The following is a 25,773-nucleotide window of genomic DNA, read 5'->3' as shown; positions in this document are numbered from 1 at the left end:
GGAGGGAATGCATTTTAAAATAAATTAAAAAAGAAAAACTTGGGGTTTTGCTACAAATGAAGTTTATCTAAAGTATGACTGAGTCCTCTTATACACCTGCATAATGTAGTGTATAATGGCATGCATAATATAAACACATTTATAACTTATTCAGTCATTCATTTGTGGTTTTCTTAATTACAGTGGTGCCAATAAATAAATAAATAAATCTTGATTTTATTTGTTTTCAGAAGTGATGAAAAAAGCCACTGTGGTAACTGTATCAGAAACAATAACCTCATCCCAGTTTTTTTTTTGTATTTGATAAATTACCTACTATGTCGACTGCTGACACTGGATTTTAGGAACCCAGCCTTTATACCTTTCTTCCTGGTGGGCACAAACCGCAGACCAACCACAGCACCTGCCAGTTGATAATAAGTGAATTTATTGATACAGAACGACAACAAAAAAGCAACAATACAAACAATCAAGCAATTCTATATCTACCAATCCTAGGGCTGTCATCAGAGTCAAAGTATATCTGGTCATGATGCAGGCTCGATTCTGAGGCTCTCTGTCTCAGGTGTCAGTGGTTTGGAGGTGGGATGCTGAGGTCTACAGCCAATGTTCCCTCTAAGGAGCAGTGGTCCATGAGCGCACCACCTCAGTCCGTGAGCATGCCGCCTCGGTCCAGTGTGGGACACTTACCAAAGCGGGGTGGGGACCAGAGGCTGGGAGCTGGGGCCAGAGGCTGGAGCCAGGGGCTGGAGGCTGGAGCCAGGAGCCAGAGGCTGGGACCAGGGGCCTGTGGCTGGAGCTGGGGGCCAGGAGCTGGGGGCCAGAGGCCAGTGGCTGGAGCCGGAGCCTGGTGTGGGGTCCGCTGGCTCCAGGGAAGTGCTCCACTCCCCCACATCAGGGCTGGGGAGTGGAGCACTTCCCCAGAGCCAGCGGAGCCCATGCCAGCACCCTGACTCAGCCTCCTTCCCTGCCTTGCCTCACCTCAGGGAGGAGCCACTGTCTGCTCCAGTGAGGCTCTGCCAGCTCCAGGACACTGCCTCAGAGCTGGGGTAGGTTCTGCCAGCTTTGGGGAAGTGCTCCACTCCCTGGCCCTGATGTGGGGCAGCGGAGCACTTCCCTGGAGCCGGCGGAGACAGCGCCGTGTTCCTGCCCCAGCCTCTCCTGGTGCGCAGCCTTAAAAAGGCAGTGTGCAGTCACACTTTTAGTTGTGTGCGGCCATGCACGCATGCACCTTAGAGGGAAACTTGCCTACAGTCCTCATTCAGTGGGGTGCATGAGATGGGCTTCTGGTGTGTGCCCTTTGTCCATGTCAGCCTTGGGGACCCTTCCCAGGGGACAGGGATGGGGACGGGGACCCTTCTCAAGGAAGAGACAGAGGGACGGGGGGGGGGCCCTCTTGTTAATCTCAAGTTTCTGCTTTTGTATTCTCCTTCCCCCTTGATGACTCCTGATGGCTCTTCATCCATGGCTATTTCTGGTTAGTTGTCCCATGTCTATATAGCCTTCTGGGCTTTCTCCTAATTTGGTCAGTTCCCCCCAAAACAGGACTTAGCCCCCCCTGCTCTCTGAGGCCTTGTTGCTGGTGTCACTTATCTTGTGTTATGGGACAGTATGGTACATACTTCTTTGGTCTCCAGGCTGTGTGTCCTCATTGTGTTAGACAACCTGTCTGCCTTGAAGGCTGTGATCTCGTCTTATGGCATGCCCCCCTCAATTCTCAGACTGTGTCCATCTGTTGGTCTTGTGCTTGACAGCCTATGTGCTTTTAGGCCATGAGAAGCTGTGTGTGCATCTCCCAAGCTCTTTAGAAATCCATTTAAACCCTGCTGCTCATCTTGACCCCTTATAATGTATGTATCTATACCTGTAAGCCAATTCTCCCAAAACAGGCCTTTAAATACCATTTCTAAGCCAACATCAACATTTAACTATAAGAGGTTTTATTCTTACAGACAAAACTATTTTGAACATAATTATATGCGTTTGGATTAGTAATTTATTGTTAATTATAAGTTGAGAAAAAATTACTAAATTAGGCTTCCTCCTGAGAGTAAATGTGTAATTGTCTGGGTATGCTATCATCTCACCGAAATTCCTTACGTTTCACGGATCTGAACATCTTTAAAAATGGTATCCAATCAACTGCTTTAATCAAGTTCTCCCTTATGTTACTTTGGCAAGGCTTAGAATTATGCCCTTTAGACTTAACTTTGAATCTGAAGGAGAGGAGATGCCTTGCACTCTCCCTGGGGGCTGTACAAGGAAAGAGAACAATTCCCTCAGCTTCTGCCTTCTGTTAATAAACCCCTTTAGTTAGTTCATTTTGCTTTCTCTTACATGCAAAGTATCCTTTTCACCTCCTTTGATGTCCAATGAACCATCTAGAGCAGGGCTTATGCAAAAATTGTGATATAGGCTTTGTTTGTTTATGTTCTCCCTGCTTCTTGTTCAATGTCAATAAAATGTACTCAAATTGCATACAAAACTTCTGTCTATTAGTAAAACTGTATTGCCTTCTCCACCTGTGTTTGATGCATATTTCACTTGGAGACAATTTATTATTGTATTTATTGATAGTTAAAGGATGGTGTACTGCATAGCACACTTGACCAAAAGCAGCAAAGCTATTTCATATTAGGTTAGTCAACACAATAGAAAGATACTCATCTTTGTAACGAAACTTTTACTGAAAATCATTTTTGATGTTTTGCCTTAAATACAAAATTGATATGTGAATTGAATCAAAGAATATTTAGGAAATAACTCAGCATATCTCGCTTACATTTGTGAATTGTTTAGGCCTCTATGAAATTGGGTCATGCAGAGTTTGAGTTATCCAAAAATGTCTGCAAGCTTCAATGCAAAACAAGCTTTATTTCAGCTTTATCCTACACTTGCTAACTTCGTGCTGTTACTGACTTTCCTTTGTATAGTCTCTCAGCATGAGAGACTATAAATCAGTTATGTTTATGCTGATTTAACCTTTTTTACTGAGACATAACTTTATATCAACATTGAAAATAGCTGTGTGGTGTTTGGGAATGTGGGATCTCTGAATACCTAATTAGTCTTAAGTGGCCAATAAGGGGGATATTTTCCTTTTAGAAAGACTTGACAGTATTGTACTTGCAATATTTGCACTTGCAATATTTAGGGTTCTAGGTAGTGTATAGATTCATCAGGCCATGGAGGTTTTTTTTTTCTATTCCATCTGTTCTGAAGTACCCCACTAATGGGGATCACCTTCTTCAGCATGAGTCAGGAAGGAATAGCTTGAGGTTTGGTAGTTCACTATAAAAAAGATCTTTTGTCATTAAGGACAGCTGTCTGTGTTTTTGTTGGATTTTTTGCCCTTAGATATTATTTTTAATATGTTGCTGACAAAATATATGGTATTGGCCTTCCTGAAACCCTAATCATTACACTTATTCTATAACAACAGGAAGCGAAGGGGGTGACTGTGTTTGGCTGTTTGTATCCTTCAATAGTGCATTTGTTGTTTCCCATTATTATTAATTTTAGTCATATATGTTAGGCTGCTGAGAAAGTGCAAGAAAACTCGGGACCTTATTATACCACTTTATAGATAAAAGTAAGAGATTTCTGTCTCAGGAACTTAACAAACCTAACAACCTAGACAAAGGATGAGGGAAAGGAAGTACGTTTATTTTTTTTTTACAAGAAAAGAAAAAAAAATTGCTAGTTCTACATAAAAAGTATCTCTAACCAAAAAAGAAGCATATCTGCTTGTTATTGGCAAAGAAGATAAGTAAAGTAAAGCAAATGATAGATGGTTTATTATGAGCATAAAGTGGTATTATTTCTATGTTAATGGGCAAAAAACAGAAAAAACTATAAATTCAATGGGAAAAATGTTTTAAAAATTATCTCACTTGAATTCAGAAAACTCCCTAATTAGTAGGGGTGTGCAAAGCAGGCCCTATTTAATTCAGATTTGGATTTGACCTGAATCAGGGACACTGATTCGATTAATTGATTCGGATCACTGTCCCTGATTCAATTTGGCTGAATGCAAATCTGAAGATTCAATGCTGGTTTGGAGAATCAGTGATTGAGACACAGACACAGCTATAAAAGTTTTTTCTACGTACCTAAAGGTATCAGCATGGCTCAGGAACACTGCGATGCTGGGGTGCATGGAGTGTCCCACAGGAGTGCAGGGGGACCCTCCACATGCTCGGCGGTGAACCCAGAAGTAGACTGGAAGTACTTCCAGTCTATTTCCAGATCCGCTGGGGAGCATGATGGGGGGCTCCCCCCACAACCCCTAGCTCAGTGATTGGCCAAGGGAGGACCCTGGGTGCCCCCCCAGAGCCAGGAATCACCAGTCACCAAGCTGGAGGGGCATGGGACCCTCAGCACGCTCCCCAGCAGTCTCAGAAATTGACCAGAAATGCTTCTGGTCCACTTCTTGGGTGTGCTGCTGAGTGCACTGGGAAGCCCCCCACGCTTCTGTGGGACACTCCATGTGCCCCAGCATTGCAGCATTCATGAGCCACCTGCTACCTAGAGGTATGTAGAAAAAACATTTAAAGCTATGTCTATCTCCAAAACTTTCTGAATCTCTGAATCAATTTGGAGGGTTCCAATTCAATTCAGAGAGATTAAAAGATTCTCTGATTTTATTTGGATTTGGAGATTCAGTCACTAAATTGGGCTGAATCTCCACTGAATGAAATCAGGGACTGAAGCTTTGCACAGCCCTACTAATTATCATAATAGGAAAAAGTTTGACTTAAAGTATAAATATCGTACATGCTAGTCAAGAGTATTCAAGATTCTGCAAGGCTGTGAAGAGGTCACCAGCAACCACCTTTTTTCACCCAGCTTTTTCCACCACTGTTACTCCCAGTTGGTTAACAGATGCAATTTCTAAACACCCCTGAGAATAAGTCGTTCTTATGCTTAATCAAAGACTTCATTGATTGTAAGGGTCAGCAAAACTTATAAGAAACCCATCCATTCATGTAATGTGGGACCAGCTGTTGTCCAAATAATTCTGTAGACTTTGGGTAGTTAAAGGTTGTTCCTTAAAGGTTCTGATAAATGGAATGATAACAAGATTATAATGGATACATAAGTAAATTATAAAGTAAATTATATTTTACATAAACTAGTATTTATTATGTTAATACAGATTAATCAGATAAATTAACTTCTATTAGAACATACTATTTAATTTTTTAATATGAATATATAATTTGCCCAGAGTACTGGAGATGAAAAAATAAAGTTATAACATTCTGGTGATTTTTACTTCCCCATGATTCTTTTCTGGTTTTCTGTTTAATTTGGATTTTTTTTTGGTAGGTGCCCTGGTTGTATGTCCATATTCTTTGACACATGCAGAGATAAACATTCTATAAACAGTCCCTAGTCCTTTGTTAGGGACTTCCAGCATGGATGTATTGGTAAATACGCTCAAGGGAGTTGTGCTGCTGCAGTTTTATGCTGTGCAGGGACATAAGAGGATGTCCTTATGAACTCACCTCTATCCCATCCTCTTGCAAACTTGGGGCTAACAGGTAGATTCTAACCCTAACTACTCAGTAATACCTGAAAGAGGATTCTGCCTGTTTCTATATAAGGAAAGATTGTTTAAATCATATTTCCTGTTTCAGTTATAAATGTGCATTTGCTTTACAGGGTACACCAGCAAGCCGAGTCAGATACAAAGTAGATGTTGTCAAGTTTCCTTACAGTGCCAGCATATTTGATGTAGAGGAAGATTCGGGGCGCATAGTAACCCGAGTAAACCTGAATGAAGAACCCAGTACAGTATTTAAGGTATGAATATCATCAGATGCATATGTATTCATTGATAGAAGTGCTAGAAGATTTACATATGTTTTCATGTACATAGAAATAGTTATGCTGAATATTTTGGCTTTTTTATTATTTCTTTAAATAAAATTGTGTCCAGAATGAGTAAAACAATTGGTCTCATTGTGGTTTAATAATGTGCTTGCAGACATTAAAAAACAAAAAAAAAACTCTCATGCTTTACCTTAAACTCAGTGTGTTCCTTTGCCAAACTCTGCACGTCTAGAAGAGGCAGTTCATTACAGCAGACCCTTGTCATTCACAGGGGATATGTTCTAGAGATCCCCAGGAATGGAGAAATCCGTATTCATGCTATACTGCATTCATGAATGGCACATACCCCTGGCAGCTTGGTGCGGTGGGGGGGCACGGCTGCACTGGGGGTGGCAGGAGCACAGAGGCAGAAGCCCAGCAGCAGCAAGCATGGAGCTCCTGCAGACACAGGGTGCTGGCACTGTAACAAAGTGTCATCATGCTGCACTGCGAATATTCGAAACTGCAATTGCCAAATTTGTGAATTGCAAGGGTTTCCTGTTCTTCAACCCAGTTTGCCCAATGCCTGTAAAGATTGGGCTCTTTAGTAGGGCCCTTTAGATGCTTTTATCCAATAGATGATTGAACTGGCTTTAGCTAAAAGCACCAAAAAGCCCCACTGAAGCACCTGATATTTATAGGTGCCACTGAGCTGGGTTGAAGTAACGTGCTACTTCTTCTGGTAAAGCACTTTTTTTAACATCTACAAGCAGCCAACTGTGTTTCAGTATATGAGACTCAAACACCAAATCCTTATTGTTTGTTCTTAGCAAAATTTGTGAGAGCTATAAAGTAGAGAGTTCTGTGACAGAACATTTCAAAATGACTGCTCTTAGGCCTTGTTATGAGCAGTGTGATGCCCAGATGCCCAGTGAGAGAGATTCTGTAAGTATCATATATTTTTTAAAATCTAACATATTTAAGCATACAGGAAACCCTCGCTATTGGCAAGTTCAGCATTCGTGGTTTCAAATATTTGACAATGCTGAACCTGCATCTTAAATACACTTACAGGAGCTCCTCAGGAGCTCCATACCTGCCACCACTGCCAGGCTCCCGCCATTGCCAGCACAGCCATGCCGTCCCCCCTGCCCCCCCGGATGCTGGGGGCACTGTGCTCATAGATGCAGACAATGTTGATGAATGCAGTGCCATATTTGTGGATTTTGCCATTTGCGGGGATCTCCAGAACGTATCCCATGTGAATGGTGAGGGTGGCCTGTATTATCATAGTTATAGTTGTGAGAATATATCTTACAGAGCTCAAAACAAAGTAGAATTCTCTCCTAACCTATATCCTATCGGCTTCAGTAGAATAACATGGAATGCAAGGTTGTTCATAATTTGATGCCGTGTAGTTTCTAGTGATCATAGTTTGTATGGCCACTCCCACAGAGGGTGTAGGAAGCAAATCTGTTCTCCAAAACTTATAAGAAGTATAATACTAGAATCAATCTTATTTTCTGTTTATCTTGTATAGAGCCAATGAATGAATACTAATTTTGAAAAAATACCCATGTTGTTTCTAATTCTTATTGTCTAATAACTGGTAAGCAGATTATCATTCAGTTTTGATTAAATGGTTTATAATGTAACTATAAACCAATTTATGCAATAATAATTATAAATTCAGTTCATAATGTAATACTATTAAACACACTACAAAGAATAATATGACTAAGAATTGCTTTTTACTGTGTTGTACTTGGTCTTCATAAAGACAATAGCTCAAGTGTAGTCATTCAGAACAACTAAAGTATATCATATGTTTTGATAGCATATAGTAGCTGCCTTAATCACACTTTGTTTTTAAAATTGAAAATGGAAAAATGCCAATGAGCCAAAAATATATAAATCAATTTTATAATTGTTAGGGTGTTTTCTAATTTGTTTCCTGACTTGGAAAATACCATCTGTCAGTGTAACCATAAACCATACTACTTTCTCCCTTTCCTTTTCTGTTTATTTTTGGAGCTAGGATTAAAAAGAGATTTCTGTATATATTTTGATGGTAAATAAATAAGCCTACCCAAATCACTATTAGTCATTTCTGAGAGCCTTAGCAGGTTAAAATATTGACATGGATAATTCTGAGTTCTGCAGATCAATTTGGGAACCTGGGACATTCAGATTTGATACCTGTTCAGTATTTGAGTGAATAAATGGGAAAAGTTTGAAGGGAAGGGTGTTATTTTCTACTCACACTAATATTAAACATTCTGTTGCATTTCCGTCACTGGTGTATACTTCCCATAAATTATTCATTATTTGGCCACATTCTGAGGCCCACTTATTCAACCCTCCACCCAAGTGTCTTGAGGGAGCTGGCAGGGGTCATCACGGAGCCCTTGGCCCGGCTGTATGCGCATTCGTGGTCATCTGGCCAAGTGCTGGGGGATTGGAAACTACCTAATGTGGTCCCTATTTTTAAGAAAAGGAGGACCCAAGTAACTATAGGCCCATAAGCCTCACCTCGGTGCTCGGGAATATCTTGGAGAGAATCATCAAGGAGCACATCTGTGGGGGGCCAGCAGGGGAAATCATGCTCAGGGCAATCAGCATGGGTTCATCAAAGGCAGGTCCTGCCTGACCAACCTGATTCCCTTTTATGACCAAGTAACTAAATCCTTGGATGATGGTGTCGCCATGGACATAGTCTTTCTCGACTTTAAGAAGGCCTTTTACACTGTCTCTCACCCCATTCTCATCAATAAATTAGGTGACTGTGACATTGATGCCTACACAGTTGGACGGGTAAGAAATTGGCTGATGGGGCACACCCAGAGAGTGGTGGTGGACAGGTGGTACTCAACCTGGCAAGATGTGAGCAGTGGGGTCCCCCACGACTCGGTCCTCCGGCCCGCACTGTTTAACATCTTCATCAGCAACTTGAACAAGGGGGTTGAAAGCATATTGTCCAAGTTTGCTGATGACACTAAGATATGGGGTGAGGTGGGCACACTCGAAGGGAGAGAGAGGCTGCAACTAGATTCAGACAGACTACAAAAGTGGGCAGCTGAGAATAGGCTGGGGTTCAATGTAGACAAATGCAGGGTGCTGCACCTCAGGAGAAGGAATCCACAGCATACGTACAGGCTGGGGAGTTCCCCTCTTGAAAGCACAGAGACAGAAAGGGATCTTGGAGTCATTATTGACTCCACGATGAACATGAGCCACCAATGCCAGACTGCAGCCAGCAAGGCCAGCCATACCTTGTCATGCATCCAAAGATGCATCTCAAGCCGGTCGAGAGAGGTGATGCTCCCCCTCTACGTGACATTGGTCAGGTTGCAGTTGGAGTACTTCGTCCAGTACTGGGCACCACACTTTAATGGAGATGTGGCCAGCCTGGAGAGAGAGCAGAGGAGGGCCACCCATTTGGTGAGAGGGCAGCAGGACAGGCCCTATGAGGAGAGACTGAGGGATCTGAACCTGTTCAGCCTTAGCAAGAGGAGGCTGAAGGGGAACCTGGTGGCTGCCTACAAACTCATCAGGGGAGATCATCAGCAAATAGGAAGAGCCTTATTTTCCCCAGCACCACCTGGGGTGATGAGGAAAATGGTAATAAGCTGATGCAGAATAGGTTTAGGTTAGAGATCAGGAGGCAATATTTTATGGTTAGGGTGGCCAGAATCTGGAAGCAACTTCCTAGGGAAGTGGTCCTCGCCCCTACCTTGGGTAAATTCAGAAAGAGGTTAGATGATCACCTGTCTGGGGTCTTGTGAATCCAGCATTCATTCCTGCCTGTGACAGGGGGTCACGCTAGATGATCTGGTCAGGTCCCTCCTGACCCTAGATACTATGAAACTTTGAAACCATGAAACCACTGGACATGGTAACTAAATTCTATTGTACTGTGCTGTACTAGCCCATGGTATTGTGAGATCAAATAGGGTTTGTGAAGAAAAAAAGGTGCAAAGGCTCAGTATGAGTAAGATGGTGAGCAGCTCAAGAATGGTGAACTCTTGAAACAAGAGTGAGCTCAGGAACAGGTGAACTACACTTCTGTGCTGCCATTTCCCACTTCCATCAGCCAAATCTACTGCACAAAATAAACTTTTCCAACCAGGAGACCTTACAACACCTTCAGATCTCCTATGAATATGAATTTTCATTTCCACCTCAGAGAAATTTTACAATCTTTGCATTCTCCTATGCCTAAAGAAGGGTGTGTGCACCCAAAAGCTTACAAATAAAGATTTGATTTTTGAAATAACTAACTGGTGTGATAAAATTATCTATCCAGAGTGCTGATTTCAGTTCTGCTTCAAAACACTTACGTAGGACTGAGAACAGAGAGCGTATTCATCATAAGCCTTTTTTGTCTCAGCGAAAGAATTAAAGATTGAATTATCAAATGCACCAAATAAACAATGAGACCTCAATGGAGTCAAAAGTAAGGCAAAAGGATCATACTCTTTTTACTCTTAAGGCTAAGTACAGACCATCAAAAAAGCTCGAGACTGAATTGGTTCAATCTTTGCAGGTTAGTCTGAGCTGCATAGGTAGAATGAATAAACAAATGAACAGATATTCACTTTTGATTCTGGAAATGCAGCCACATGCCTGCAGTGGGTTAGGCTGCAGGCTGGGGGAGTGCTAGAGCATACCTCCCTTCTCAGCTGGAGCAGACAGCTTGGCCCAAGGCTAGCCCACCCAACCTGCAAAGGTTGAGGTGCAAAGCATTCTGGGATGCTGGGGGACTGTGAGCTAACTTGAATCTGGGAGGGACCTGAGGCAGAAGTTCAATAAACTGATTTAACCTACATCAGTTAAATCTGATACTACACATCCATCCAGATTTATCTTAAACCAGTTTCAGCCATTTTGAAAGTGGTTTATGTGCACTGAATTCTGTTGCGTTACACATTTGAACTGGTTTCCAATCATTTATACCAGTTTATGTGTAATGTCTGTGCCTAGCCTAAGAAACAGTCCTATGATATAGGCACATCAGTGAGAGAGCTTATGTTGCTGCCTGTCAGATTATCTTTTTTTGTCTATTGGGCTTCAGCTTTGAATACTGGTGCCTTTGAATTGCATTGAATGCATTATGTTGGAAATTTGAAGGCTGAAATTTCTCATTCTGAAGTGATTTTTGTGTTTGACACATAAGGAAAAGAAACTTGCAATAAAATAGCTGAAATAACATTCAGCTTGCAGAGGTAGTAAATAAATGTTTTTAAATAGTGTTAAAAGTTTGCAGATCATAATAACAAGGCAAAAGTGTAATTTGTTATTTTGAAATTCCAGTTAGCACTGGTAGTGCAGGACAGCCATAACTTGGGGAACTGTAAAACTGGACAACATAAAAAACCTTATCATCAGACATAGGGATATCAACACCTTTTAGATTAAATACCATTCCAAAAATGAGAATTTGAAAAACTGGCATTACCTGTCATGACAGAAAACCAAAGATGGTTTTATTGGTATCTTCAGTTTGATGAAATACTGTGATTGTGTACAAACATGATATATAATTTTAAAAGGAGATAGGTAGAGGGAGGTATTTGTTTTACTCAAGTTCAAAGTTAAAGTGGTTTGGGCACACTTACATTTGTCTAGGAATAAATAAACAAAAAAGTCACCTGTACACAATTTAAAATAAGTAATGAAGTGGTATAATTGTTTCATCTATCTAAACCACTGGTGCTCAGGATTTTTGGCCAGCATGCCAGAAGAACAGTGGGCTGGGTCTGGCGGGGCCCCATCTGGCTGCACAGAAGGGCGAGGGAGAAGCCTGGCCCTGATTCAGCTTCATTGTGGCAGAGAACTTGGTGCAACCTCCACCTGGCCCTGGGAGAGGGCATGGCCCAGCTCCACACAGGGGGAAGGGGGCATAGCCTGGCCCCTACCTGGCCAGAAGAGGGAACACCCTGGCCCTGTGGGAGGGAGAAGGGGGCATGGTTCAGCCTTTTAGGGAGAAGGGGATGCAGCCAGGCACCTACCTGGCTAGGTGGATGGAAGAGGTCATAGCCTGGCTATGACTTACCAGGCAGGGAAAGAGTCCTGGCCCAGCTCTGATCTCTCTCACAGAGGTTGGAATTTTGGCAGCAGGGAGGGATTAGCAGCACTGCCACTGCTTCCCTGCAGCCAAATTTCCAAATCCTTGTAGATCCCCATGGGTCTGATTCCAAGGCTCCATGGGCCACATTTGGCCCACAGGCCAGAGGGTGACCACCCCTGCTATACACCATATATTAAAATAAGCCACTGGACAGTTTAAGGAATACACTCTGGGCTGTATTCTCTACAAAACTATAGGGTCCATATTTAGATTTGATGGATAGATGTGTAAAAATTTCCTGAATCGTATATCAAATCATTCACCCTGTGGTTGGGTTGTTCCTACATTATTTGCCCACATGTGATTTCCTCTTAAAATCTGTTATTCATTTAGAAGATTCATATCTGATTTGTTAGCATCTGAAATCATGAAAGTGGCATAGATACAAATTAACATAAAAATATTTTATCCATATAAAAGGAGTATTTTTTGTTGTTTATAGCTAGTGGTCATTGCATACGATGATGGTGATCCTGTGAAGTTCAATACCACCACTGTAGAGATTGTCGTTTTGCAACCTTCAGTAATTCCACGGTTTACCCAGGAAGAATACAGGTATTGTGTGTTTCATTTCTGTCATTAATAGTTCTTTTGAAACAGCTTGTCTTTGAATGCTTCTTGTATGTGTTCTTATTAATACACTGCATTGTCATTGTCAGTCCCAGCTTATTGTCACAGTTAATTGTTACACAGATTTAAACATTATATTGATATGAAATGTGAATAATGCAATGCCTTTCTTTTCAATCTTATGTTATTAAATTGACGTGATTCTGCCCAACTTTAGAAACAATGAATACATTTACTAATAATAGTTTTACTACCTTGGTTATTGTGGCACGTTAGTCCATTTTTTTTTCAACATGGAATAATAATTCTGGATGCCTCAGTTTTTATTTTCTCAGTCTAAGACAACAGGGAGAATCCCTGTTGGGCACCCATAAATGAGAGATATTAAGTATTAGCACTTTTGAAGCCACCTCAATATACATTCCACTAATGCATTTATATGTAGAAATGGGATTTCAGAAATAGACTGGTGTAGCAAGACTCCTCTTTCTCCTTCTATAAAGAATACAGACTTTCAGCTGGAACCTCTGGCTGAAATATACGGAAGGGAGGAATGCAATTTCTTCTCCCTGAATATATCCACCTCTCTAAGTGAATTGTTCAGATCAAGTTTTCATAGTTTTACCAGTAGTAATCACAGTGAAAAACTTTTCTTAAGTTACTGCTTGTTAGACTTATGCTTTCAACTCCCCATGCCGGGGAAGAGTCAGAGGAGGGGTGCAGCAAGGAGTGAGGAAGAGAGAGTGGTTTCTGCATTCTAGGGATATTTAAGTTGAGGGGGTTGCACCACATGCCTCCTTTATGGATCTCCAAATCCTCCTTACATGGACAGTTTCTTCAGGTGAACTTCACAGTGTTTTCTGGCTCTCTCATAAATGTGCAATATAATTTAGCTCTGAATTCCGCTTGTTGCAATGACTACAGAGCTTTTAATCAGACATAATAACATAATTTGACTCCAATCAGATGTGTCAGTTATATATGTAGATGCAATGCTCATTTTAAAGCCGCAGTATGAGTCTTAAGAAATCTTTCAGTACCATCTGCTCTCACCATAACTGTGTGCACTCAGCCCCTGAATTCCCTTCTCTGTCACATCATTCTCCAGCCAGATTTATCGGTTGGCCATTAAGAAACTTATAATCGTAGGCTAAAGATTTTCAGTAGACAAGGCCAAATAGTTTCATGAGTCCCCCAAACTTCATTGTCTGTCTCACTTGAGTAGATTAATAAGGAATTAATGGAACCGTTTTGCTGAAGTAGAGCCGTTTTTCTACTGTCCTGCATGTCTTGTTTTGGAGATGTACTTCCTGGGATATTAGACTGTAGGCCTGTGCAAGTAGGCAGCTATTTGATCTGGCTTCAGCTCCGGCTGCTTCAGATGCTAGTGATCTGATCTGGAACTCCGGACTGGGTTCCTACTTCAATCTGGCCGAAGCGGCTCTGAAGCCGCCTTGGAGATCCAGCCATAGGGTACAATGGGGAGAAGTATCTATAACTTTGTTGGTTTTTGTCTGATGTGGATGAAATTTACAGAGGTGGTAGCCACTGCTGAGAGCATGAAGCCTGCCAAGTTGCAAGAAAATCAGTGCAGGGGTTCGGGGGGGAACTGTACGTCAAGCTGCTGACAGGCAAAACTCATGACATAGATGACCCTGTGTGTATTAAGGTGCAGTGGGCTGAAAACTGCAGGGGTGGTGGCCCCTGCTCAGGCCACAAAGCCTGCCAAGTTTCAAGGAGATAAATGTAGGGATTTGAGGGGAACTGCACCTCAAGCTGCAGACAAGCAAAACTTGTGACATGGGTGACACTGTGTGTGTTAAGGTGCAGCAGGGATGTTAGCCCCTGCTATGGCCATAAAGCCTGCCAGCTGTCAAGGAGATAGATGTAGGGCTTCTGGGTTATGGGGCACTGCACATCTAGCTGCTGTCAGGCAAAACTCAGGACATGGGTGCTTGTGCAACTGACTGTCTCTGTCTTGGGGCAGTTGATTGTCTGTATTATTTCCTCTCCTTATTCTGTGGTTTTGTAGGTATTAATCATTGCTCATTAACACCTACAGATATTTCATTGATTCCCCAATATACCCTATGGCTGGATCTCCGAGGTGGCTCCGAAGCTTTTCCAAAGCGGTTTGGAAGCTCCAAACCACTTCAGAAAGCCTAATGAAGCAAGCGCTTCAATCCAGACATGCTGCTTTGGATGCTGAAGCATCCGAAGCTTGTCTGGATCCAAAGCATGATCTGAAGCCTCACACAGCCCCATTAGATTGCCTATTTCACTGTGCTCTGTTTGCTGTTCAGGTGTGAGAAGAAATCCAATCACTACCTATTCCTGTAATTATAGAAGCTATAAAATGACACTCTTACAAAAGAGGCAGGATCTTATTTAGTTATGTTTGTTGAGGACCCGCTAAACACAAAGAATCTCACCCTGAGTACTGAGGTAGGACTTAAGTGCCCATTAGACACTTCCATCCAAAATTAACGAAATGATGCATGTTAATTAAGGGAGGCATGATGGAGTGGGAGAGATGCAAATTACTCTTTTCTGTCCCATAATTCAGACCTACATAATATTTTCTTTCCTGTATAGCCCCTGTCATAGCCATTAGAGAAATCATAGTAAGTTAGGGCTGGAAGGGACCTCAGGTCATCTGGTCCAACCCTCTGTCAGGCCACCATAGGCAGGCAGATCATTTCTTAACATGGCTGTTAATAATAGATGGTGGCCTGACATAGGGTTGGACCAGATGACCTCCTGACATCCCTTCCAACCCTAATTATACTAACAGCCATGATGCTACTAAGATATTATGTGGTGAAAAGTACTGGGCACTAAAGGTACTGTGGAATTTCAAGAGAATTCTTCTGGATCTTTTTTTCAAAAAAATGCTTTTCTACCACTTCCATCTTTTCTTGGGTTAATATAACTCCAAACTAAATAATTCAGACACATTTTTAAGTCAATGCACAACATGACAGTGGTGTTTTTTAATGATAGTTGTGTTTCAGGCACCAGAAAGTCATATTAGGTTATAGTGAGACCAACCAATTGCCATGTCAGCAGGGGTTTGAGGCTAGACCATTTAAATTACATGCCAAAGTTTCTTGATATAGTCAAAATAGCACAACACTCTTCAATCCACCTCTCTAGATTAGCAACATTACAGCTGGGATGAACATCCTTGACACAGCTTTCATTCTGATTAATAACTTCTTCAGACCTCTGAGGTATTAGTAATCATTCTTTTGAAAATTTTTTTGATTAAAGGGAACACCTCAATGCAGTGACTGCACTGAAATGGAAACAGTTCCCATTCTTTGTTTAAGTTAGAAAAAGGGAGAATTTCAGTAAAGGTGACTTATAAGACACCCTTTTTAAGATGTCAGTGATGTGTGTGAACACAAAATTTACTTGAATCCAAAGTTTGGCTGTTACTGTAGTCTTGCCTAATTTTCCTCCAACCTATTCCTGCAGACAGTTTCCTGATAGCTTATATTATTTATATTGTGCAGTTGGGTCCAAATTTATATTATACATACTGAACATTAATACTAGAAAAGAGCTTTAAAATATATATATTGTGTTCAAAGAGCTTAATAAAGATCAAGTCAGTTTTCTTGAACTCTATTAAACATAAAAACTTCTGTCCTTGGATTGGTAACTTTGCTACATTTCACTCTGGACCAAATGCTTACATATAAGTAAGGAGAGAATAATGTGCATATTAGTGCATGGTATTTTAAAGGTTGTATAATATATCTGAAAATATTTTCTCCATATTGATTTGTAGCAAAAAAAATCTTCCAAAGAGCACAATTGTTTTTGTTTAAAAATTAAAAAAAAAAAACCCTCCCCCAGAAAAAAACTTCTAGGTAAACATTTTATTACTAACTTAGTAATGGAAAAAACAAACAGGTGCTGGGTGGTATGTAAAGAATCTTCTAATGCAGTATTTCTCTCAAACATGGTTTTAAAAAAATGCTATCATGATATCATTTGCTAACTGCCTCCTTCATGGTAGTAGACATCAGGACCTCACAATGGTAGTTTTAATGTAAGCATTGCTAAGTGTTTCACTGATTACTATCTGAAAGCAGAATAATCAGGATGATAAAGATAGGGGTTTAGAAAAAGTAAATAAGGATTTATTATGTGCTAATTTTCACAATACTAGGCAGAGGGAGTGTGATACAAGGCTATGTGAAGCTTTGGTTCCTGATTCAGTTTGGTGGAGATTCGGCCCGATTCAGCTACCAAATCTCTAAATCCAAATCAAATCAGGAGACCCTTTAATTTCTCCAAATCAAATCACAACCCTCTGAATTGATTTGGAGAGGTTCAGAAAGTTTCAATGATTCAGACACAGAGACACAGCTTTAAATGTTTTTTTTTTTTTTACATACGTCAAGGTATTCATGTGAAGACTGTTAACACCATCAGCCCTCAGCTGGCTTGCTTGCCTGTCAGTTTGCTGCAGGCAGTATGATGAAGCAGGGAGGGAGATTGAAAAGCTCCGTACCATCAACAGATGCATGCACTGCACCTCCCTCCCCCCTTCCCTCAGAGTGCTAGCCCAGGGCTGGGGTTTGGCAGCACTCCCATCCCTTGAGCAACCAGCAGGAAAAAGCCTGGGACCGTGCAGGCAGACCTCCCTAATGAGAGAGTCCTGCCAGGGCCTGTACGTGCCCCCCTCAGCTCAGCTCCCTGCAGAAGAGGGCTGCTCTAGCACCCCTGGCTTCTAGCCTGAGCCACTGCAAGCATGCCTGGATTTCCTCAGTCCAGAGAGAATAACTATCTGGTTTCAAACCAGCCTAGCCAGGTTAAACTAAACTAAACTCATGCTTTGTGAATGACTGTCCCTAACCAATGTGATAGCCAATAGCTTTAACCCAGTTCAAAGGGACTTGGACAAATTAATGGGAAAAAATCCATCAGTACGCAATGAACATGGTAGATAGGAGTGCAGGTTCTGAATTAGAAATGCCTTAAACCCCCAAATGCTGGAAGCTGCAATGGGAGAGCATCAGGGGTAGAATATTCTGGACATGCCTAATTACCCATTCTTTGCCACTGTGTGAAACAGGATACTGGGTCAGATCTATATAGTATAATAGTTTTCAATCATTCTTTTCTAACATTACATTACTCTGTCATTCCATTTAATTTATATCCATTTTCTTTAGGAAGCCTGTGGAAGCCTTTGTCAATGAAACTCAAAATAAATATTAAACTAGGAGTATTTAGTGGTCAGCCTAGGATATAGCTTTACTTCCAAAAGTCAGAGCTGCCCTTTCTCTTTAACTTCTTCAGGAATGAAATGTGAAAAACTGCCTTACATTCCCAAATATAGTAAGATTATGGATATTACCTTGTTTTTCTCTCTCATTCCTGCCAGACTAATAAGAATTAGCTTGACAGACTTGCTCTTCCTTTTCAAAAAGATGTTTTTCTCCTCTTGACTTTTGGGGAAGTTCTTCAATATGTCTTTTTCTGATCTTGGGAATTCAGAAAAGTTGGACATCACTCTCTTCAAGACTAGAACTAAGTCTCCCCCTTTAAATACCATTGTCTCTGTTTCTGTAAAAGTTTCAGGGGTTGCTGCATTCTGAAAACTATCCTTCCTGTTAAGTGTTTGTGGACAATCCTGCAACCTGAAACTGGCAGGCTTTACATAAGACTACTTCTTTGCTGATACATTTTAACTTCATGAGACAGTCCAATTCAAAGTCATGATGCTTTCTCCAAGATTATACATTTCCAAAGGCTTGGAGATTTAGAGAGCCCTAAGCACTGAGCTTTATATTACATTATTATTATACTCTTGATACAAAAAATTCTGTAGAAGTAAAGAACACTTATTTTCTGATTCAAGTTATTTGGCAGACAAATTTCATTTATATATATTTCAGGGATCTTCCCCATAAAAATAGCCTGTACTCACTGAACAACTATCTATGCGCTTAGAACCAAGATTTGGGGGGGTGGGGGGAGCGAAAGGAAGGGAGAATCATCTATTACAGGTAGGCTTGGCAGAATTCAATTTTTATCTTTTAATAATTTTGCCTGATAATAGTGTTTATTTTTAAGCATTTATTTAGATTTTTTATTTAAATGAATTTAACAACATAAAGATCTTCTGCCCCCCAGGATAGCAAAAAAACCCCAATGAAAATGCCAAGAATACACCAAAATTTGTATCCTTTGTCATCGGAGTCTTTTTCTCCACACGTCTCACCAGTAGGATGCTTTATCTCCTTATACAGTCTCTCTCTGATTCTCTGCAGCTGAGTTACTTGTCCCACTCAGACATCAGGAACTCCCTGCCACTGCTTTGCATGGCTTGCTCCACAGCAGCTGCTTTCAGTCTTACTTGCATAGGCTTCCCTTCCTTCTCCATCTTCCCTCTCCCCTGCCCCACTTTGCATAGAGGTTTAAGTTGCCTGTTACCTCTCTACAGCCCACTTCCTAGCATTTCTGAATGAGCATCTAATTGCTTAATTGACAAGTCATTAAGCTGCCCCCTATTTTTCTCTTTAAAGAGACTGGACCTCTATATTCCAGTGTGTGATTCTCTTTTGTTCTTCCCCTCTGTTTTTGATTATTAATGATGGTAATATTTTTTGTCAGTCTGGGAGTGTGAGGTGAATTCGATGTTTGTGTCCTTTATTTGTCCCTTCATCCAGTATTGAACTAGTGTGTCCACTCGTAGTTACAGTTTTGAATCAAGCAGATTTTAAAAATCCCAAAGTAATAGTTTTTAGGTTTAAAGGAGAAACAGAGCATGCTCCAGTATGTGTGTATACACACACACACACACACCAGGAATCAATAGGATTGCATCTAATGCACCAATGGGTAAGGTTAATTGTACATGGAATAGCTCTTAAATGAATATCTAGAATTAATGCAAATAATTTATGACTGAAGGAGAAACTTCAGTCTAAACTACTGAAGGAGAAACTTCAATCTAAAATTAAGAATCTGTGAATCTCAATTTCTGTGAATCTGTGAATCTTCTAAAAGAAAATTCAAGAAATCTGGAGGCCAGTTTTGGAATTCCTAGATTACACAGACAGGCAGGTTAAAGAGCAGCTCCATATACCGTTGTTTACAGGCAGTTTTAAACTCCTTCAAAATGCAACCAGAATATAGTATCTGTATTTGGACCACTTAGACTGATAAAAGATTGAACAGCTTTGAACCTGCAGCATAAGTTTCAAACTGCTTCACCAGGAGTCAGTATAGTCAGCACCTCTTATTTTGTTAATTTATAAGGTGCAAATCTACCGTGCCTTCATTTCTTCATGCCTCTAATTTCTCACCCATCATTGGCCCATGACAACACAAATTTTCAGCAACATATAAAACAATGTGTTAAAAATAGAATTATCTACTCCTATTTCAAGCATACAAAGCATAAATAGCAGAGGGAAAAACCTTTGTATATGGGTATTGCAGTAAGTTGCCTCAGCTAGCCAACCCCATATCTAACAGGGATAAAGATAATATAAACTAGGGCTATGCGAAACTTTGGTCCCCAATTTGATTCAGTGGAGATTCAGCCTGATTTGGAGGCCAAATCTCTGAATCTGAATTGAATCAGAGGAGCCTTTAATCTCTCCTAATAGAACCAGAACCCTCTGAATCAATTCAGAGAGATTTGGAAAGGTTCAGAGATTTGGACATAGAGACAGCTTTAAATGTTTTTTAGAAATTTTTTGTTAGAAATGTTTTTTCTACATACCTCTAGGTAGTAGGCGGCTTATGAGCACTGTGATGTTGGGGCATATGGAATGTCCCACAGAAGTGCAGGGGACTCCCCAACGCACTTGGCAGCAGACCCGGTAGTGGACCAGAAGCACTTCCAATCCACTTCCGGGTCTGCAGGGTAGTGTGCTGCCCCTCCCCCCATGCCCTCCTGGCTCGGTGACTGGTGCTTCCTGGGTCTGGGGGTAGGGCACCCAGGGTCTCCCTGTGACTGATCGAGTTGGGTAGGCATGGGGGGGAGGGGGCCCAGCACCCTTCCTGGCAGACCCGGAAGTGGATCTTTCAGGTTCGCCACTGAGTACGTGGAGGGCCCCACCCTCCCAAACTCCTGTGGGATGCTCCATGCACCCCCATATTGCACTGATAATGAACTGCACCTGCTACCTCAAGGTATGTAAAAACAAAAGCAAAAACAAAAAACTAAAAGCTGTGTCTATGTCTGAATTTCTGGTTCTCTGAATCAGCATCAAATCTTCAGGTTCAAATTTGACCAAATTGAATCAGGGATAGTGATACAAATCAACTAATTGAAACACTGTCCCTGATTCAGGCTAAATCCAAATAGAATAGGGCCCGCTTCGCGCACCCCTAATAGAAACTTCAGTTTCTTCTCTCCTTCTGTGTGTAATTACAAGCCAGTCAACTATTCACTGATGCAGTAGACCACTGCCCTACCATAAGAAGTGGGAGTCCCAGGTCTGGTCTCAATGTAAGCCTGCCCACTTGCTTCCAGGAAGACCACCCATACATTTCACCTGCCATGCCTTGAAGTTGTTGATTGTCTGATGTTAATCAGGTGGGAGGCTACCCTTTATCTGCTCTGATGATAAAGGTCTATGTGCACAACTCCAACCTACCCTTATCATGTCCTATGCCTTGCAGATGTTCAATAGCCTAACATACAGCCTTATCAAGTTTCCCATCTAGACTCAGGGCCTCCTGGCCCCATTGTGGGCTCCAAGCCCCATCCCCAGGCATCTCATCACCTGGACAAGGGAGAGGAGGTTGACGTTATATACCTAGACTTCCTAAAGACCTTTGACCTAGTATCCTATGAGATCCTTGTGGGAAAATTGGAAGATTGTGGGCTTAAATGCTTGATGGTTAAGTGGGTAGGTAATGGGTTGTGAGGTAAGACCCAGAAAGCTCTTATGAATGGATCTGTGTCATCCTGGTGAGAAGTGGCCAGTGGTGTCCCTCAGGGGTCTTTGCTTGGTCCAGTGCTTTGCAACATCTTTATTAATGATTTGGATGTGGGGGGTTGAAGAGGTCACTTGCCAAGTTCATGGACAACACCAGGTTATGGAGGAGCATGGTCACGACTGAAGATAGGCTGTAGATTCAGGCAGAACTGGACAGGCTGGAGGGTTGGGTGAATCGGAACCAGATGAAGTTCAACACTGAGAAGGGTAAAATGCTCCACCTGAGGTCAAACAATTCCCAACATATCTACATGCTAGGTGGTGCAAATTTGACCAAAAGGGACCTGGGGGTAATAATTGAGCATTGCATGAACATGAGCCATCAGTGCAGTGCTGTAGCCAGCAGGGCAAACAGTACTCTGGCATGCATCAATGGATGAGTCTCATGTAAAACCAAGGAAGTGTTTCTTCCACTGTACTCAGCACTGGTCAGACTGCAGCTGGAGTACTGTGTCCAGCTGTGGGCACTGCACTTCAGCAGGGATGTGGAAAAACTTGAGATAGTCCAGGGAAGAGCCACCCATATGATCAGAGACTTGCAAGGCAGACCATACAAGGAGAGACTGAGAGACTTAGACTGAGACTATTTTTTAGGCTGAAGAGGCCCAAGAGAGGACTTGGTAGCAGCTTACCACTACATTAGGGGAATACATCAAGAGCTCAGTGAACAACTGTTCCCTAGTGCACCCTTGGGGAAAACCAGGAGCAATGGCCACAAAGTAATGGGGGAAAAAAAAATTGCTTCATGCTAAACTCTAGGAAAAACTTGTTCACAGTCAGGGTGTCTAGACCAGAATAAACTCCCCACAGATGTGGTCCAATTACCTACTGTGGAAATCTTCAAGAGGAGACTGGAGAGTCACCTTGCTGGGGTCAGTTGACTGCAGTCATCTTTCCTGCCTATTGCAAGGGGACTGGACCCTTTGATCTTGTGAGGTCCCTTCTAGTCCCTACCAATCTATAAGCCCTGTCGCTGGGCTCCAAGCCCCTCACTATGGGACTAGGGCTCCAAGCCCTTTCCCACTGCACTTCTTAAGTTAACCCTTATCCCTTCACCTGGGGGCATCCCTAACATCTCCCCAAGGCTAAGGGCCCACCCCTCTGGAGCCTAACTCCCAGATCCCTAGTGCAACCTCAGACTCCACTGTGAGTCTGGGTGCTGTCTCAGGTGTCTTTGCCTGGCTTGGGCCCTGCCTCAGTACACACAGTGAGTCTGGGCTCTGCCTGTCATGATCAAACCACCCACCAGGAATGTGGGGGCTGGGGTTATAAGGTGCCCCTACGCATCTTTTACCAGGGAAGTAACTGGCCTTGCATTTCCAGGGGACTGTCCCACCACAAACATTCCCACCAGGCCACCCTTCCCTGGCAGGGTGTAGTTTCCAATCTTACCCAGGACCAGGAGCTTCCTGCCACCCCAACACCTCCTCCCTTACCTGAGTTGAACTAAGCAGCAGCTCAGCTATTGTTGCTTCTCTGGCTCCTAGCAGCAGACTGCTGCCCCTACTATTCAGGGCCCATCCCTTGTATATAACAGTTGGGCCCTGTTCCCCAATCAGGCATCATTGCCTAATTGGGATTACAGCCAGCTGCAGGCTGCCTGGTTGCTGCCCATACCCCTGGGAGTAAGACAGCACAGAGTGCTCTGTTACACCCCCTCAACTAGTCCTTTTCTAGGCATTTTAGTTTTCTCTTTGATATAAATTGTCTCAGCCTTGGTGAAACAACTTTGTTTCAAAGGTTAGGCTGAAGAGTTCATAGCTATTATCCTTCAGTATTTTTAGAGTGTACTTTATCTAAGCCATTGTTTTATTTTTCCTGCTGGTTCCTTTCAATGCAAGTTCAAAATTAGTAAACTATCTTAAAGTTGAAATCCCTGCAAAACAGGGAAAGAGAACATAGTACTTTCTTAATTAATACAACTAAATTTGTACCATTGCAAAGTTGTGAAGTCAGATGTGAAGTGACCCAAAATTAATATTATTAAATGGAAAATGTGATATCTTTACAAAAATCTATCCTCATGTGCTTGTTTACACATTTAAAGTAAAGATTAAAAAATCATTTGTATTCTTTTGTTGATTAATAAATCTCATGTCCTCCTAATAACTGGAAGGTCATTGATAATAGCAATGTGCTGCTATAGAAGGGAATAAAATTCTAGCAGAAAGCAGCAGTCATTGATTCCTAATTATTGCCTGTGGGCACATTAAACAGGTGTTCAGACATTTCACAGTTGAAAAAGGAAAATATGGGAATCTATTTCAGTAAATTAGTCTACTTTAGTCATAGAATATGCCCTCAGCTCCCATTTTAAAAGACAGGTTGCCTTGTATAAGGAATCTGAATTTTGGGTCTGTTTTTTCAGAAAATATTTCATGTTAAAAAATTCAGGCTGTTGAAGATAATGCAGTTATAACATAGCATTTTGATACTATGATAGGAATAATATTGTCCAATGACAGTGTTCTATTTTGTGACAAGTAGCCCTTCCTTCTTTCCTTCCTTCTTGGCAGTGCCCACCTTTGAGGTATGCTGGGCCTTTGAGGGAGCACTGTGCCACATGGAGGATGGCCATCTTCAGTATGAGCTCTGATGTCCTGACTGGGCTGGGCGACCAGGCAGGCTTGGTGGCAGACTATGACTCCCAGCTCATGCCATGCCCTGGGCCTTCACCAGGCTGCTTTTTGCATTTTTTCTTTCTGTGGGAAGTTGAAGGTGTTGTCACGTGTATGACTGGGTAGAGCAGGGTAGGAATCATTTGTTTATAGAGAGCTTTGGCCCGTATGACTGTGGCTGGTGTCCCGACCACATAATAGGCACAATGTGTAATACAGTGAAGGTGTCTGTCATGATGTGATGTTATGAATCAGACCACCCAACTAAGGGGAAGAGCTAGACCAGGAATTCTTAAGTCAGCTCACAGAAGTAGGTAGCTCAAAGGACGTGGTCATCATGAGTGACCTGAACTTTCCAGACATCTGCTGGGAACAGCAGTCAGCCAGGTCTGACCATTCATGTAGGTTCCTAGCCAGAATGCAGGAACTCCGTCTAACCCAGGAGCTGCACAGCCCCACCAAGAGAGATGCCTTGTTGGACCTGGTGCTGGCCACCGGCAAAGACCTGGTGAGGGGGCTGCAGGTGCTCGACCACGTGGGCGACAGCGATCATCGCCTGCTGGAATTCACCATCCAGCGCAAGGTGGCAAAGGCCTACAGCAAGGCAGCAGCCATAGATTTCAGGAGGTTGGACTTCAGTGAGCTAAAGAGAATAGTCGGGGAAGCACTGAGGTCCCAGAGGAGAGGGGAGCCAGGGGTCTAAGAAGAGTGGTCGCTCCTTAAGGAGATGATCCTCCAAGCCCAAAGGGAGGTAATCCCAACACGGATCAAAGGGAGCAGCGGGGTGCAAAAGCCCCCATGGCTCACCAAAAGCATCTGGGAATGTCTCCTAGCTAAAAGGGAGGCGTACACCCAATGGAAGGGTGGGGCCATCACCAAGGAGGATTATACTGCAGTTGTTTGGGGATGCAGGGGGGCAGTCAGGAAGGCCAAGGCAGAGGTGGAACTGGGACTAGCTTCCCAGATCAAGGACAACAAGAAATCCTTTTTTAAATACATAGGGGGCAAAAAGACCGTTCCAGGTAACATGGGACCCCTGCAGGACACACTAGGAAATGTGGTCGTCACACCAGATGACAAAGCTAACCTATTTAATGATTCCTTTGCCTTCATTTTCCTGAGTGGGTACCAGAACAGTCACCCTCCCTCTAGGCCCTCCTCCAGACCGCAGGGGAGGCACACCTAGGCAAAGGGTTATTGAGGAACTAGTTAGGGAACTTCTGGAGGGACTGGATGTATTCAAATCAGCTGGTCCAGATGATCTCCACCACAGAGTACTGAGGGAATTAGCTGAGGTCATTGCAGGACCCCTGGCACAAGCACTCATGGTGCTCTGGTGTGGTGCCAGAGGACTGGAAGGGGGCCAATATGGTTCCCATCTTCAAAAAGGGGAGGAAGAAGGACCCGGGAAACTATAGGTCAGTTAGTCTTACCTGGATCCTGGATAAGCTTTTTGAGAGAAATATTCTGGCACATGTCCACGAGAGGCCACCAGGAGAGATTATGCTTAGGGGCAACCAACAGGGGTTCATTAGAGGCAGGTCTTGTCAGACCAACCTGGTGCCTTCTATGACCAGGTCACCAAATCCTTAAATGCAGGGGTAGCACTAGATATAGTCTTCCTGGACTTTTGGAAGGCATTTGACACTGTCTCTCACCCCGT

The 25,773-nt window shown here is 42.5% G+C and overlaps 1 protein-coding gene across 4 annotated transcripts in view; it reads left to right on the top strand.

The window, feature by feature from the left end:
* Window positions 1-25,773, top strand: part of PCDH15 (protocadherin related 15) — a 1,188,119-nt gene that overhangs the window by 918,544 nt on the left and 243,802 nt on the right. For all 4 annotated transcript variants that reach the window (XM_019507771.1, XM_019507770.1, XM_019507773.1 and 1 more), the window contains 2 exons: window positions 5,668-5,808; window positions 12,390-12,502. In XM_019507771.1, coding sequence (XP_019363316.1) covers window positions 5,668-5,808; window positions 12,390-12,502 — 254 coding nt within the window. The remainder of the gene's footprint in view (window positions 1-5,667; window positions 5,809-12,389; window positions 12,503-25,773) is intronic.

The sequence above is a fragment of the Gavialis gangeticus genome, unplaced genomic scaffold, assembly GCF_001723915.1.
Source record: "Gavialis gangeticus isolate Ggan-Ray unplaced genomic scaffold, GavGan_comp1, whole genome shotgun sequence".
Classification (NCBI taxonomy): domain Eukaryota; kingdom Metazoa; phylum Chordata; order Crocodylia; family Gavialidae; genus Gavialis; species Gavialis gangeticus.
This window is presented reverse-complemented; position numbering and strand designations above follow the sequence as displayed.